Source organism: Mustela erminea, chromosome 11, assembly GCF_009829155.1.
Source record: "Mustela erminea isolate mMusErm1 chromosome 11, mMusErm1.Pri, whole genome shotgun sequence".
Lineage (NCBI taxonomy): Eukaryota > Metazoa > Chordata > Mammalia > Carnivora > Mustelidae > Mustela > Mustela erminea.
The window spans coordinates 85,612,114-85,628,564 of NC_045624.1; the positions used below are offsets into that span (position 1 = coordinate 85,612,114).

General features: G+C 39.4%; 1 protein-coding gene across 3 annotated transcripts in view; it reads right to left on the reverse strand.

Moving 5' to 3' along the window:
* DNAJC2 (DnaJ heat shock protein family (Hsp40) member C2) overlaps nucleotides 1-16,451 on the reverse strand; it is a 29,756-nt gene that overhangs the window by 7,370 nt on the left and 5,935 nt on the right. For 2 of the 3 annotated variants that reach the window (XM_032304174.1, XM_032304173.1), the window contains exons 3-10: nucleotides 14,419-14,494; nucleotides 6,837-6,935; nucleotides 5,675-5,816; nucleotides 4,432-4,512; nucleotides 3,219-3,284; nucleotides 2,664-2,755; nucleotides 2,453-2,574; nucleotides 1,772-1,921 (exon numbers count right to left, since the gene is read on the reverse strand). In XM_032304174.1, the coding sequence (XP_032160065.1) occupies nucleotides 1,772-1,921; nucleotides 2,453-2,574; nucleotides 2,664-2,755; nucleotides 3,219-3,284; nucleotides 4,432-4,512; nucleotides 5,675-5,816; nucleotides 6,837-6,935; nucleotides 14,419-14,494 (828 nt within the window). Of the gene's footprint in view, nucleotides 1-1,771; nucleotides 1,922-2,452; nucleotides 2,575-2,663; nucleotides 2,756-3,218; nucleotides 3,285-4,431; nucleotides 4,513-5,674; nucleotides 5,817-6,836; nucleotides 6,936-13,807; nucleotides 13,858-14,418; nucleotides 14,495-16,451 lie in introns of those variants that run through there. The other variant, XM_032304175.1, reaches the window with a different exon arrangement.

A 16,451-nucleotide genomic window follows, 5' to 3' on the forward strand; every position in this document is an offset into this window, starting at 1 on the left:
TAATTTTCTACCGTTAGCCAGATTTCTGGAAGGCAAGGACCATATTATTATATCTACATCAATCATAGTAAGAGCTCAGCAGATAGCTGATAAATGAGTAAGTGAACTCATCCTGGAAAGCAGCAATAAAATAGTTACCTAATGCCAGAACGTTTACCTCATTTATGCATCAACTCTAAGAGAATGATTCAATTTTTTTTTTCAAGATTTTATTTATTTATTTGACAGACAGAGATCACAGGTAGGCATAGAGGCAGGCAGAGAGAGAGAGGGGGAAGCAGGCTTCCTGCTGAGCAGAGCCTGATGTGGGGCTCAATCCCAGGACCCCGGGATCATGACCTGAGCCAAAGGCAGAGGCTTTAACCCACTGAACCACCCAGGCGCCCCGAGAACAATTCAATTTTAACTATTGAAGTTCGTGCAGATTCCTCACTGCATGCCAAGAGCAGCACATGTGAATGCTCTCATTTAAACTTCACAATTCGATTAATAGGTCCTATTTCAGCTACTGTGTAGGTGAGGAAACCGAGGGACAAAGTGGTTGAAGTAACCTTCTGGGGGTCCACAGACATTAAGTGCCTAATACAGAATGACTTCAGACCCAGGAGGCTTGCTCTCAGCCTGAACTCCTCACTACTATGATACAATGCATCCTTCTGAAAACAATTTTCTGGGTGAAATCTGAGGAAAATACTTCATTTTTTCTATTTTATTTCTTTTTTGCTGACCAAAAGCCTGAAGTGATTACCCGTGCTTGTATTTTGGTTCAGTCTCTTTCAAAGCTTGCTGATGGGGTGGGTTAACTTCAATTACATTAACTGAAGGTTCAGGATGGCATATATTAAAATATATCTCCAATGTCTGATAAGGCCTCTGGACAGTGACATGGAAGAGAATGTTTCCACACAGAGTAAGCATTTACATACTCGCTGGATTTAACTCAACAGTACAGTATACAACACTGCATGGCCATCTCTCCCTATAGCGTGGCAGTTCATTTATTCATTCAGTGCTATTTGGTAAGGAACAATACTGGTCCCAGACTCTGCCAACTGTAAATGTTAACAACAGCTCTGGAACAAAACTACATTTGAATACTTCTGGGATTTTTCTGGTCAATATTTTTCAGTGAACACTATCTGAATGCAAACTATGAGTACTCCCCCAAATGATACCCATTTTGATAAAAATGAAACCTTTCAGATCCTTAAAAAGAACCCAAGTTCAACTACGAAAATAACTTCTAAGAAAAATATTGATTTTACAGCATTAAGGAAGCAACCAGCCAGAACCTAACTATGGGACATTATCAGAACAAATGATCTGGTTTTTCAAGAAATGAATGGCAATGAGAGAAGGGGAAGAGATGGTGTGTGTGTGGGGGGGGTCTGTTACAGACACAACTGGGAGACACACAACTGAAGGCTTTGGAATAATCCTATTTAGATCCTAATTTCAATAAACCAACCATACAAAGACATTCTGGTGATAATCAAAGAGATTATTAGAATATCGAGCAGGTTTTTTTTTTAGGTATGAAAATAGTACGATGTTTATGTCAAAAAAAACCCCCGATTACCACAGTTGCACACTGAAATATGCACATGTGAAATTTTTAAAAAGTGAATTTAAAAGCATTTAAGATGTTTAAATGAGATAAAATGTACATAACAGTTTGATTATATTTGCATAGTATAATATAGGAAATATCCTTAAGTTTAATCAGCAATTGGATTTGTTACCTAGTATTGGTTCAATCAGTCTGACGTACCTTGCATGAGTTTCGAAGTTTTTGCCTTTCCTTCTTAATGGCTTTTTTCTGGATATCTTTTTCCTTCTTTGCCAGTAATGCTTGTTGTCTAACTTCCTCCTCTTCCTTCTCTTTAGCTAACCGAGCAGCTTCTAATTCAGCTTGTCTTTGCTTTAATAATGGAAAATAAAATCATTTTAATAAGAAAACTAGGATTTCTAAATGTCTATAATCTTACTCAAAAAAATTCAACGTTTAAATAAATTAGGAAAAAAGATGACGTGTCAACTTATTGAAGACTGAGGCTGAATTGAGAAAAGCAGCTGGCACAGTTCTACATTTTTAGAAATGTAAAATAGGCACATTAGAAATAAAGACAATATTAAAGGAATATATAGGGCATGTTTTTGCTTAATAAAAATTTGCTTCAAGGAATATGCCTGTAAGTATCAATGGTACCAATTTATCAAGGTTTATTCATGTAGCACCTAATTCTCTAAGGTTACAGTGGTTTGTTTATTTTTTAAGTAGGCTTCATGCCCAATGTAGAGTCCAAGAGGGCTTGAACTCATGAGCCTGAGATCACGAGCTGGATGTTTAACCAACTAAGCCCCCCAAGTGCCCCTCAGCATTATGGCTTTTTAAATATATATGAGGATTAAAGATTTTATGAACACTTAAAATCCAGCTTCATCATCTTACTTTTTCTTTAGCTTCTTGCTCTTTCCGTTTTGCTTCTGCTTTTGCTTTCTTTTCTGCTTCTTTCTTGGCCTTTTCTTCTTCCTTAAATTTTTTTATTCTGGGATCACAGCTGTATGCGTTGTCTACCAAAAAAAAAAAAAAAAAAAAAAAATTTAACTTTTTCAACTTCCAATATTTAAAGAAACTTTTAAAAAATACCAGTTATGCTTACCAACTAATGTTCTTATTCTGTTCATTTCTTCTTTTTTTCTTTGTGCCCTTGTTGCTCTGTTCTGTTTTTCAATCCATCTCCTCTCATCACGACTATAAAATAGAAAATATTGCAAACAAATTATTGATTAGAGATGGTATCACTAACAAATGCAATTATTTTATAAGTTTATATATAAATAATGTCTGAGAAGGTTAAAATGCCATGTCACTATTAACATTAAAGGGTGATTCAACTTAGTATTAATTTTGGGGGAATATTCATGTCAAAAGTATCTCCCTACATACACAGGGAAAACTAAAACCAGTTAAATAAACAGAAGAAAAATAACATGCTAAATTGAGCTTTTGTGACAACTGTACTTCTTGGCAATTTCTTAAGCATATCATAAATATTGATTTGGCCTCATCTAGTTTAACGTCTGAGATGGGATCTCAAAATACTACTAAAAAGCTCAAAGGATACACACATTTAATAAAATATATGTAGTATATTTATATAACATTGCAAGGAACCAAACAACTATCTTCCTTTATTAGTGACTTACATACATACCATTCCGCTTTTTCTTTTTCTTCTTCATCTAAATAAGAAAATTCTCTCCAAGAATCAAAATTATACCTAGCACAGATAAAAACAAAATTAAGCCAAAACAAATGAAAAAAAAATCTTCCTTTTAAAATTAAGTCAGATGCACATACTTCTAAGGAACATTAACCACAAGTGGATGAGTTTATCTTAGTAGAGCCCCACCCTCCACTGGTGGGACGAACACTAAGCTCAAGTCATCTTTTTCCTCTTTCTTAAAGGACACTGGATTTGGCATGAAAATCTAAAGGTACATTCATCACCCCTAAATTAAAATCACACCCCCTCTGCCACCTCCAGTCACCTTTCTTGCCTGGGACTTGTTAAAGGTCTCCCTACCTTCACCTGTCCTAGTCTGTGAAGTGTTTAGGTAAGCCTCAAAGTGGTTACTGCATCTCTGATTTGTATCGTCTGAAGGAAAACGGCAACTACAACTGGTAGAGCTAAATTTGGTCATTTTTGTTTCATATCAATCTCATGTTTTCATTTACCATTAATGAGAAAATATAGCACAAGTAATTATGAACTTAGTAAACATGAATTATGTTTATCAATTATGAACTTTAGTAAACATGCATACTGTTTACTAAACATTAGTGAATTAGTTACAGAAACAAATACTGCCTTCCTCATGTATTCAAGTATTTTTATTGGCAAGACAAATGAAAATGTATTTATTTTTATTGAAATCAAATGGCCCCTTAATTTTCATTTTTTACCACTATAGTAGGCTTGACATCTGGACCGCTGATTATTATAAAACAGATTAAAAAACCATGAAAGTCTATCATATAGGAGATAATACAGCATTATGTGAAAATCTTTATGATTACTTCTGATTAGAGTGCTTTTGTTCAGGAAAGGTTCTGTGACTCTCCTATCCTTCAATTAATTTATGAAGGAACAAGTATTTCTTGAGTAATTATCCTTTTAAAAAATGACAGCATCGGGACGCCTGGGTGGCTCAGTTGGTTAAGCAGCTGCCTTCGGCTCAGGTCATGATCCCAGCCTGCTAGGATCGAGTCCCACATCGGGCTCCTTGCTCAGCAGGGAGCCTGCTTCTCCCTCTGCCTCTGCCTATCACTCTGTCTGCCTGTGCTCACTCTTTCTGTCAAATAAATAAATAAAATCTTTAAAAAAAAAAAAAAATGACAGCATCATAGAAAGTGTATTCACTTACCAGAAAGAATAAAATGCATCTACATCTTCAAATGATGAATTCATATCACCAAGTTTAGGGACATTTTTTTTATTTGACCACCTGAAACATGAGAAGAGGAAAATTCAATTCAAAATTGTGTATAAAAGGTCAACAGAGAAGCTAACTTACTAAAGAAACAATTTTTACTAATCCCCTTCCCTATGACTAAGAGGTGGGGCTAGAAGGTCAGCAGTGGACTCGGACCCATTCAGGCGCAATGAGAGAGGGTGTGGGTAGACAGGGTTGGGGAGAAAACAACGAAACCGTGTTCTCCACATCAGGTTGTCTTCAGCTCCATAAATTAGCAGCTGCCATACTGGCGCGAGCCCCCTCTCCCAGGCACACTTACTCCTGCCTCTAAACTGGCAGTATGGAAACAACCAGGCCCAGGTTTTTAACAAATTTCGATACAGGGAGAGGATTCCCACCCCATCAGCACCATGACCAACCCCCTCAGAGTCAGACTTCTCAGTTCAGCACCTCAACGCCATCTCTGGAAGGATCCTGAGGCTGACCCGTGTTTTCTACTCTATGAAACCATTCCACAACAAAAATACACCTCACTCTTGTTATTACCACCTTCAACACTATCACAAAACAAGAACCAGGAGAGTGGGCAGGTAAGCTGCACTAAACCAATAAAGTGGGTCTCAAACCTGACTGCACAGTAGAATCACCTGGGAGTATTTAAATATCCGACAGACATTCCAAACTCATTAAATCGAAATCACAGTTAAATCTCCATCTCCCCGGGTGGAACACAGCCATCAGGAGGTCTTCAAGCTCTCCAGCTGACGCCAGTGTGCAGCCAAGCTGTGCTCTAGGGAAACCTTCCAGTGCAGATGGAACCAAAAAAATGTACAATATTGATATACACCATTTAAAAGCTGACTTAGGAAATAAATTACATATACACTCACATTAAAGTTATATCATCCTAAATTACACTATGACATGACATAAAGTCAGGTATTGTTCTTTCCCACAAAGGAAATCTGAAAGAAAAACATCCTATGAGGTGTAAAGGAATCTCGCCATGGGAAAGGCAGAACTTCTGTTCAAAGAGCAAAATAAATGAGCAGTTCGTTCACCAGAGGGGCTCAAGTCTGGAGAGGAGGAGAAAGAGAGCAAAAACTCCTATCAGAGGAAAGATGCAGACGCCAGGAAGCACATGCAGGAAGCCAACAGAACATTATGATCACAAGGGGATCCCTTAACTCACCTAGAATTCCTTTCAAACACTGGGGAAAACACTTCGAAGAAATTGTCTTTTGCTTCACTTTTAGAAGGAACTGAGTTATCAAAAGTAGGATCTACACTGTTGAATGCCCGTCTTTTCACTGGATCAGATAACATTTCATAAGCTGAGGAAAAAATGATAAGGTCACATTACCATGACTCTGAATTTTTTCCTGTGAGGGGGGAAAAAAACCTCCTTCCTTTAAAAAAAGGTTATTATTTTTCATATTTAAAAATCTGGTGTGCTTGTGGGCTGGAAGAGACTGAATCTGGGTAATAACACCTCCAACTCTACTGGATATAATCTCACTTCACAACTTCAGAATCTCTTCTGGAAGTTACATAACAAAACAACAGTTAAATCCTCAACCCTTAAGAATGCAGGACTCTAAGGAAAAAGAAATAGAAAATTAACCGTTAAGATTCCATGGTTGTAAAGAATCAAAGAATCTTTAACATCTTAAGCACTGTGTAAGACTGGGCCCAAAAGAGTAAGTTTGAAAGGTGTGTACACAATTTTAAAAATTTAGCATGTACAATCAGGGGCACCAGGGTGGCTCACTCGGTTAACTGTCTGACTCTTGACCTTAGCTCAGGTCTTGACCTCAGGGCTGCACGTTTAAGCCCCGTGTTGGGAGTAAAATCACATTGAAGGGCACATTTAGAAATGGCAACAGCCTATGTTAATTTGCTTGATGATGACACGGCCATGTAAAGAACAATAAACTGTCTTGGGGTCCTTAGCAGGATATAATCAATTTTTGGATTTAAATTAGTGAAAACATCTGAGGAACAATTTAGTCCTACAAAATAACTGAAATGGAGAAATTAGTATCCTTGTTAGAAATAATACTTAAGATGAATTAACCTCTAGGATGAGCTCATTAAACTGCAGACTGTGTCAGCGGCTACGGGGTGGGGCCCAACCTTCTGCATTCCTGATGCGAGGGCAGAGGCTGGCAGAACCTCACAGAGCTGTACTGAGGCTCAGGGGCAGATTATCAGAAACAACCAGAAACAACTGAGTGTTGTGACTGTCATGGTATAGTTAAATTAGCTACAGAATATACACCAGAAATCCAATCCCAGCACTTACTAAATAATCATCACTATTAGAAATCCCTGACTCTAAAATATTTTCTTACCTTTAGTTATGCAAGTGAAGTAGTCATTATCTCCTTCTTTTATTGGTTCACCAGCTGCTTTCCGTTTGTCTGGATGATGTTTTAAAACCATTGCTTTATCTACAAAACAAGCCAGATTTAGACAATTTGTCACTTTATGCATCAAAACTAAAAATAAAGATGAGGAGCTTGGGAAGATGGCGGCGTAGGAGGATCCTAAGCTCATCTCCTCCTACGAACCCATCAAGACTGCAACTACGTGCAGTGCAACTCACTTTGTTTGATAAGGACCTGAAGACCAACAGAACAGCTCTTCCACAGCTAAAGATGAAAAAGACATATTGACAGGGAAGGGGGAAGAGATGTAGTCTGGAATCAAATCCCCAGTGTGGCAACCCAGTGGGGTTGAAGTAAGAATATCACAGCTACAGGGGTCCTCCGTGAAGAGTGGGGATCAAGCCCCTACTGGGCACCCTTGCCCTGGAATTTCACACAGGGGAGAGGAGCGCCCACAACATCTAGCTCTGAAAATCAGTGGGGCTTCACTCTAGAAGTTGGAAGGCTATACTGACACTCTGCTTTTAAAGGTCCAGTGCACTGGATCCCTCATTCTGAGACCCAGCACAGAGGGAGCAATCTTAAAAGCACGTGGTTACATGTGACAGATTTACTGACTAATTATAGGGCATGTGCCCCTAATTATAGGAGCAGGAATCTGCAGGAACTCTCTCTAGAAAGAAATGTGCGGGCAGGTGCAATTTTCCTTGCCCTCCTTACTCCCCCGATGCTGGTGGAAGCCAGCTGTGACACCCTCCATCTACCTAGCTATAGAACCCTGGCACCCGAAGGTGCCCATCCCAAGTGGCTCCCATCCCTGCACATCTGGTATGGAGCCTCGGTCATAAGCAGGGCCTCTCCAAACCACCTATGGACGGGGTGGGGGTGGGAGGGGCCCGGGGGGGGGGTAGGGAGGCAGCCCATCCACCAGCACACCTGCAGCACTTGTAGCCTGACCAGCAAAGCAGCGGTGCTGGGGGCAAGCCGGGCCTACCTCAGATCCTACAGTAGTCCCGGACCAGTCTACTCCAGGAGGGTATGCAGCCCCCACACAAAATATTCCTGGAGGACCTGGGCCTGGTGACTTGGGGGGCGGGGATGCACTATTAGGCACCACAGGACACCTTTTATAGAAACCCACTATTTTCAAAAACAAGAGAGGGTGCTGACTGACCTAATACACAGGCACACAGAGAGTCACGAAAACTAAGGAGACAGGAACATGATCCAAATGAAAGATCAAAACAAAACCCAAGAAAAAAGAGCTACTAACAAAATGGAAATACGCATTCAACCTGATTAAAGGCTCAAAGTAATGGTCATAAAGATGTTCACTGGCACTGGAGGGAACAGTGGATGATTCAGTAAGTACCTTAACAAAGACAGAAAATATGAAAAACAAACTACAAGGACTCAAGGCCAGATCAGAGGATCAGAAGAATGGATCAGTGATGAAGACAGGATAATGGAAAGCAACCAAGCCAAAGAGCAGAAAGAAAAGAATATAAAGAATAAGGCTCGGTGGGATGTCTGGGTGGCTCAGTTGGTTAAGCCTTTGCCTTCAGCTCAGGTCATGATCTTGGGGTCCTGGGATCGAGTCCTGAATCTGGCTCCTTGCTCAGCAGGGAGCCTGCTTGTGCACTCACACATGCTCTCTCTCATTCTGACAAATTAAATCTTTAAAAAACATTAAGAAAATAAAAAATGATATGCTAAGGGACCTCTGCAACAACATCAAGTATAAGAGAACGTCTGAATTATAGGCATTATGGAAGGATAGAGATAGGACAGAAATAATGGCCGAAACTATCCCAACCTGTAAAGAAATGGATACAGACTACAAAGGCAGCCCCGCAAAGGGAGAATGAAACCCAGAAGATCTACCTTAGTGCATAATAATTAAAATGGCAAAAATTAAACAGAATCTTAAAACCAGCAAGAGAGGGCGCCTGGGTGGCTCAGTGGATTAAGCCGCTGCCTTCGGCTCAGGTCATGATCTCAGGGTCCTGGGATCGAGTCCCACATCGGGCTCTCTGCTCAGCAGGGGGCCTGCTTCCCTTCCCCTCTCTCTGCCTGCCTCTCTGCCTGCTTGTGATCTCTCTCTGTCAAATAAATAAATAAAATCTTTAAAAAAAAAAAAAAAAACCAGCAAGAGAAAAGGAAACAGTCACATACAAGGGGACCTTGAGAAGGATGATTTTTTTCAGCAGAAGTTTTGCAGGTCAGAAGAAAGCAGCGTGACATATTCAGAGTGCTGGGAAAAAACGTACAACCGAGAACACTGCACTGAGCAAGGCTGTCATTCAGAATAAAGGGAGAGATAAAGGAGTTTGCAAGACAAAAGTTGAAGGAGTCTATCAGCATTAAACTAGCCCTACAAGAAGTAAGAAATGTGAAAGGGAACTAAGTGAAAACAACAGGCTATAACTAGAAGATGGTGAAAGGAAAACTCCATTGGTAAAAGCAAACATACAGTGAAGATGAATCACCTATAAAGCTATCATATCACGGTGAAAAGACAAAAGTGGGGGAAAAAAAGGTTTCCTACAAAAATCAGCCAACAGATACACAAAATAAAATGATGTCAAAATAGGACACCATATACATAAAACAATGGGGGAGTAAAAAAGTCGAGCTTTGAAAATGTGTTTGAATTTAAGCGACGATCAACTTAATAGAGACTACTATTATACACACGGGATGTTATGCAAACCTCATGGTAACCGCAAACCAAAAACCTTTAACAGATAAAAACAAATAAATAAATAAAGGAATCAAAGCCTAACTTTAAAGGAAGTCATCACACCACGAGGGAAGACAGCATGAGGATAAATAGAAGAGCTCCAAAATACTCCCCCTCCCAAGAAAACCCCCCAAAACAAACCAAAAAAACCAAAATAAAACCAAACTCAGGAAGCAACTGGCAACATGACAATAGGTACACGCCCATTAATAACTGCTTAATATGTAAATGGTCTAAAAGCTTCAAAAGATACAGGGTGAATGAATGGATAAAACAAGATCCACTGGGGCACCTGGCTGGCTCATTCGGTTAAGCATCTGCCTGTGGCTCAAGTCATGATCCCAGTGTCCTGGAATCAGGCACACATCAGGCTCTCTGCTTAGTGGGGGGAGTCTGCTTCTCCCTCTCCCTCTGTACTTTCTCTCTCTCTCTCAAATAAATCTTTAAAAACAACAAGACCCATCTAATATGTTGCCTATGAGAGACTTACTTCAGCTGTAAAGACACATAAGAGACTGAAAGTGAAGAGACTGAAAAAAATATTCCATTCAAACGGAAGTGGGAAAAAAAAGAGATTAGGGTAGCAATACTATGTCAGACAAAATCGACTTTATTTTTTTTAAAGATTTTATTCACTTGGTGAGGTGGCTGCCTTCGGCTCAGTTCATGATCTCAGGGTCCTGGGACTGAGCCCCATGTTGGGCTCTCTGCTCGGTGGGGAGCCTGCTTCTGTGTCTACCCCTCCCCCTGCTCGCTTGTTCTCTCTCTCTCAAAATTTTAAAAAAAAAAAAAAAACCTTAAAAAATAAATAAAAATATCTTCTGTAATGGTTTCTTTTTGTATTTTTCTATTTGTTTTTTCTTTTTATAAATCCACTTTGGGGAACTGCTGTTTTCTATTTTTCCCTCCACATTCCTTAGTGCTATTCTTTTAAACATTTGAATTGGACGCCCATTTTATTTTTCCCTCTTTTTAAAAAGTAACATTAGTTTAAGGCAATGAACTTACTTATGGTGCAGCTCTAATTGCTGTCCCTTAAGTTTTGATAGGCAATGATTTTACTTTTACATAAAGAATCTCTTAATACAATTTTTGTATCTTTCTAGGCCCCAAAGAGTGTATCTGATTTCTCAAGTGACTCTTTTTTTTTATTTGTTTAATCATATCTTTTATTGAATTAAAAATTTACAGTGAACTTTGACAACTGTATACAACCCTCTAAGTGCCACCAACGAAAATACAGACCATTTCCATCACCGAAGCCCCTTTACTATTTCCAATCAACTCCCATGCCCTACCTGACTTCCTTCACCCACATGCTCTTGAACTTCATGTAAATGGAATTATACAGTTTGTCTTTGTAACTTTTCTGCTCAACCTAATGTTTTGAGATTCATCACCATTTCCGGACCTCTTAGTAATCTCTTCTCTTTTTAACCACCAAGCACTAATTTACTGTATGAATATACAGCAGTTTGCTTATCATGATCTTGCTGGTGAACACTGGGTGGTTTCCAGTTTTTGGATATTGTGAATATGGCTGCTATAAACGTTTATGTACAAATCTTTTTATAAGCATAATAAAGTTAGTAATTTCTACATATACTGCAGGGCTTCAAAAACTGGTTGTTTTTTGAACTCCAATTTTTTTTTTTAACAGTCTAGTATATCACGTTTCCTCACTAACATTCCAGAAGAAGCATTTCTGTCTTCTAGCTGTTTTAAGCAAAAAAGGAATAAACATTATCAGGCAGCTCACAGAATCTCTGAAAGAGTCAGACTATAGCGCTAGTAAGTTATGTACCTAGGAACTGTAATCAAATCATACCCAACAGTTTGGAGGTGTGATGATCCCAGTACCGTGGGGAATTCGAAAAAGGGAACAGAGGCTACTTCCACGGCCGAGCAGAGGGATAAAGCCAAAAGGTTTGCAGTGCGCCCGACACCTGCTGGCAAAATAGATTCCGTGCAGTACAGCTGAACTCACACTGCTCTCCTATCAATTTCAAAGAAGTGTGCTGGGCAGTAAAATTTAAGTCACATGCCCGCAAACATTCTCAATCCCAAGAAATATCTTCTTATAAATTGGTCAGTTTCCTTCTTTATTTGCAATTATGGCTTGTGACATTTATTCTGACTTCTTTAGAAATCTGGCACCTCTTTATACTTTCTTTCTGAATCTTGGGAACATTCCTCAAGGTTGTCCTCTGCTTTACTGTTTTTCTAAGCATTATGTCAACCTTTGGAATTCTAAGTTCAGCTCTCATGTTTTCAGTTTCCACAAACAGTTCTACTTCTTTCTCCCTAGTCTCTTTCTGCAATGCCTACACGATAGCCCCAAAACAGGATCTTCATATTTCACCAAAAGCATGAGGAGCTGCTTAAATTTTCTTTTGAACCTTGTAAGTCTAAAAGAGGTGATATCTCCATTTTTTGCTGGATAGTCTCCTCATGCTGCACTGGTTTTTTTTTTCACTGAGTTTTCTGCCTAATCTTTACTCATCCTTATATATTAGAGAGTCCTGAGACGGTCTTAAATTGTCTCTTGTGGAGGGAGCAAAAGATATTTCTCAATATTAAAAATAAAGGACGCCAAAGAACACAGTCTGAAAAAGAAACAAGGGTAATTTGTGAACAACAGCTGTTTACTGGAATTTCAAAGGTATCTGCCTCTCCTCCCACTGAGGACAGTTTCTGGAATGATTTGAGGGTACATTAGCAAAAAGGCTTTTACTGTACATTCATATTGCTATTATCATAAAATGATCTAAACAGGATTTTTAATTTTTAAGAAGTACAAGGAACAGCTTCACTTTAAAATGTCAGAAATATTTTGAACTAAAATTATTAAATTTAGGAAATTCAAATCACCAAAGACTTTATTTCTGTGCAAAGAGTAGCAAACCTACATGCATTATTTGCCAGTGTGACTATTTTACTTCAAAACAAAATTATGTAAGCAACTGAAATTCCACTTTACTTGCTCTTAACCCATCATTCAACTTTTCTAGTGATTTATTCTTTTCAGATAATGCAGAGAAGGGAAAAAAAAGACCACTTATTTTATTCACCCTTCACTGACTTCCTAATTTTCATTATAGCAATTCAAAATGCATTAAACAACAGAAAACTCTTTTGTATGTGTGTAACAGGATGTAAGCGTTTGAAGGATCTCAAATGCAGTAAGACTTATTTTTATGAGGCCTCTCTGTGCTAATTATTACAGATTTATAAACACTAACTTTGCATTTTTACCTTTGAACTAAATTTCAGAAAGCAGTAAAGCAAGCAGCTGCCCTTTTTATAATGACAGAGGTAAGCGAACATCAGTTTCGGGGAGCCTGAGTGGCTCAGTGGGTTAAGCCTCTGCCTTCGGCTCGGGTAATGATCTTGGGGTCCTGGGATCGAGCCCCACATCGGGCTCTCTGCTCAGCGGGGAGCTTGCTCCCTGCCCCCATGCCTGCCTTTCTGCCTACTATTGATGTCTGTCAAATAAATAAAATCTTAAAAAAAGAGAGAACATCAGTTTCCTTTTGAATAAATACTGAGAATATCAACATAGTGGGAGAGAGTGAATTATAATTCCACTTAATGTTAATAATCTGGTGCATTGGGATTGCAGAACTTCTGGCTATAGAGTATTAAAAAATTAACTTCTATTATGCCAACAAAATGAATGGACATTAGAAATAAATGAATGTTTCTTTTACAGCTCATGGTACATTTCTTATTTTAGAGAAAAAAACAATTCCTTCACCTTAAAACATCAACTGTTTTCATACTTCCATGTATCAAGACTCATTTGGTATTCATATGCTGCTGTTTCACATAGCAAGACTTTGCAAATATTTCTCCATGGCAAATCAATTTCCCTGGCATTTATGTATACTGCAAGGACTATTCACATGCATTAACATATGCTTCGTCGAAAACCATGCCAGCTTTTTAAGAAACCAAATAGATCTAAAATAATCTCATAAATTCCTTCATCTTATTAAAAATCTCTCCTCTGATTTTCCTAAATATAAGCATTAGTAGAGAAAATTTTGAGTTTATCTACTATACTTAGTCTCAACTAGTATTTTTCAACACGAGATGGGTTTCATTTAGCCATCTTCCTCCAAGCACAATACTTTCTCCTCCTGACTGGCCTTGACTCACTAACTCCTTTTCCATATGGTTACAATCTTACCTCCTCTGACCTCAATATCCATTCTCTAGAGTGGAGGGCAGAACATTCTCCTAAGATAAAACACAGAAAACTAATCACCTTCACCTCTTTCATCAAACTTTACTAACCAGGTGAAGCAAACGAGATGTAGAGCTCTAAGGGGATGCTGTTTTATAAACCATGTGAAGACAAGGTTCCCAACACTTTCCCCAAAATTTTTAATCTTTTTAATGAAGAAAGCAGTAAAATATCAGATAATTCTCTCTTGGGCAGAAGACCCAGGTGGCATCAATAAAAATGTAACCTGAACCACAAAATAACATTAAAAAACCTAAGTAACAAGGCAGCTTCCACTAAATACAGCTGGCCATACTTCTAAAGAAAAATGAAACATTATTTCTTAAAAACTTGCCATTGGGAGAATGTTCTTTATTGGTCACAAACACACCCACCCACCCACCCACCTTCTCATTTCTCATTCCCATGCATGAGAATGATTGCTTTTTTCTGTTTCTGAAGGTAAAGGATACTGTAGTTATGCAATATTATGACCATGTATTAAATGCTATTGAATATAGATTTATGACAGATATCCCAGATATTGGATTATCTCAAAAGAACTAAGTACTTACGAGCTGCTTTGATCTGTCTCTGGGTAGCTTTGTATCTTACATGGCCAAGTCCAAGTACTGCATAATGATCTTGGTTCTGATAAAGACACAAAAGGGAGTCAAGTATGAAATGGAGCAATATATCTTATTCCTTACGCTAGTACCCTAAAATAGTGCTTCCCATTATTATGGGAGTCCAGTGAGACATTGCATATAAAATGGATTCTGTAGTAAGTCTGGGAAATGTGGTGGACTGTGATACAGCCTTCGTGATAATTTATATATACATAAGCCTAATAAAGGCTCCGAGAAGTCCTGAAATTAAAAACAAACAAACAACCACCATGCAAACACACCTGCAAAACCCAGCATTTTCCAAACTTCCTTGACTACTGAGCCCATTTTTCTCTTAACACCTACTAATATCTTATGGTCATCCTTAAATCAGGGTATAGCTAGGAAGATTTCAGAACAGAGGGAAGTATTATCACAGCCCCACAGGGTTAGGCCAGGGCGATGACAGGCCTAGGAGTCATGTTAAGCAGAAAGGTAATTTGGAGGGAAACTTTGCAAAACCAAGTGATGAGGCTTCTCTGGAGAGGAAATACCTGCTTTTGTCTCTGTTTTGGTTAACATCTTTGTGAATTTACAAGTTGAAGTAGCAACTGAAATCTCCCTACAGAACTCAATGGGTGTATCTAGTATTGGAGGAGTGAGTGGGGGGCAAGGGAGTTGAGGGTATGTAACATGGAAAGAAAAAGTCAAGTAGGGCTGACTGGTTTCCCTTTAAATTCAGGAAAGCAAAGTTCATATGGATGGGCTTCTTTATTATGCCTGGCAATCAGACTTGTCCCAGTTCGTTTCCCTTTCCACTCCTTAAGGTCACTATTTCTCTAGTGTCTCCTCAATCTCACAGATCCTTCTCCACCTTCTTATCAACAGCCCTGCCTCCTGCGTAACTGAGCAATGTAAAATTATCCTACTCGAATTCCTACCACCCTACTGGCATCCACACATCTTTTCCCTTTCCCTCCATTCACAGCTGGAAGAGCCTGTCCTAATAAGAGAAAACTACTCCATCCTTCCTCTTGCTTCTGAGCCCTGTCTTCTCTAAGTCCCCTCAAAATAGTAACATCTTTGAGTTATCTCCTAAATTTCTACTGGATTATCTTCATCCGTATGAAAAGATGCTGTTAGCTCTCATCCTCTTTTTTTTTTTTTTTTAAAGATTCCATTGATTTATCTGAGAAGAGAGTGCACACACGTGCACACAAGCAGAGGGGAGGGGCAGAGGAAGGAGGAGAAGCAGGATCCCCACTGATCAAGGACCCTGACCTAAGGCTTGATCCCAGGACCCTGAGATCACAACCTGACCTGAAGGCAGGTGCTGAACTGACGGAGCCACCCAGGTGCCCCCTTTAGCTCTCATCCTAAAAATACTTCCAAGATCCCCTTTCCAGTTACTGCTCTATCTCCATTTCTCTGCTCTTTGTCAATTGTAAACTTCTTCAAAAGGCTGTCCACACGTTTACCTCCTTTAGCATTCATTTTCAAATCACTCCACTTTGGTTCTGCTCCATCCACTCCCACCCAGGGGCAATGAGGCTGCTCTCTTCAGTATGAATTTCCAGGTGCCAAGTCCAAGCTCACTCACCTGCCCTCACGTGACTTCAGCTCTCAGTGGCAGCACAGCTAACCCCTTCCTTGAAATACTACCTTCCTTTAGTGTTTTTGTGCATTCACTCTTTTCCTCCCACCTTCCAGTACCTTTTTTCAGCCACTTCTACTGGCTTCTCTAGGACCTGCAAGGCTCCCTTCTGGGGTTTCTCTTGTCTCTCTCTATAATTTGGTCCTGGGTGATATGAGCCAATGCCAGGGCTAGACTATAGTTAGTACCCGTATATGCTTATCAGTGCCCACTTCGCTCGAGTACAGACCTCCCCTCTGAGCCCCGGATGTACGGAGCACCTCCAGCTCTCGCTCACTATTCCTGGCCTGTCCCTCTCTACCTCGGTCACTCATTTCCAAATACAAGATTGATGTTGCAGTTCACT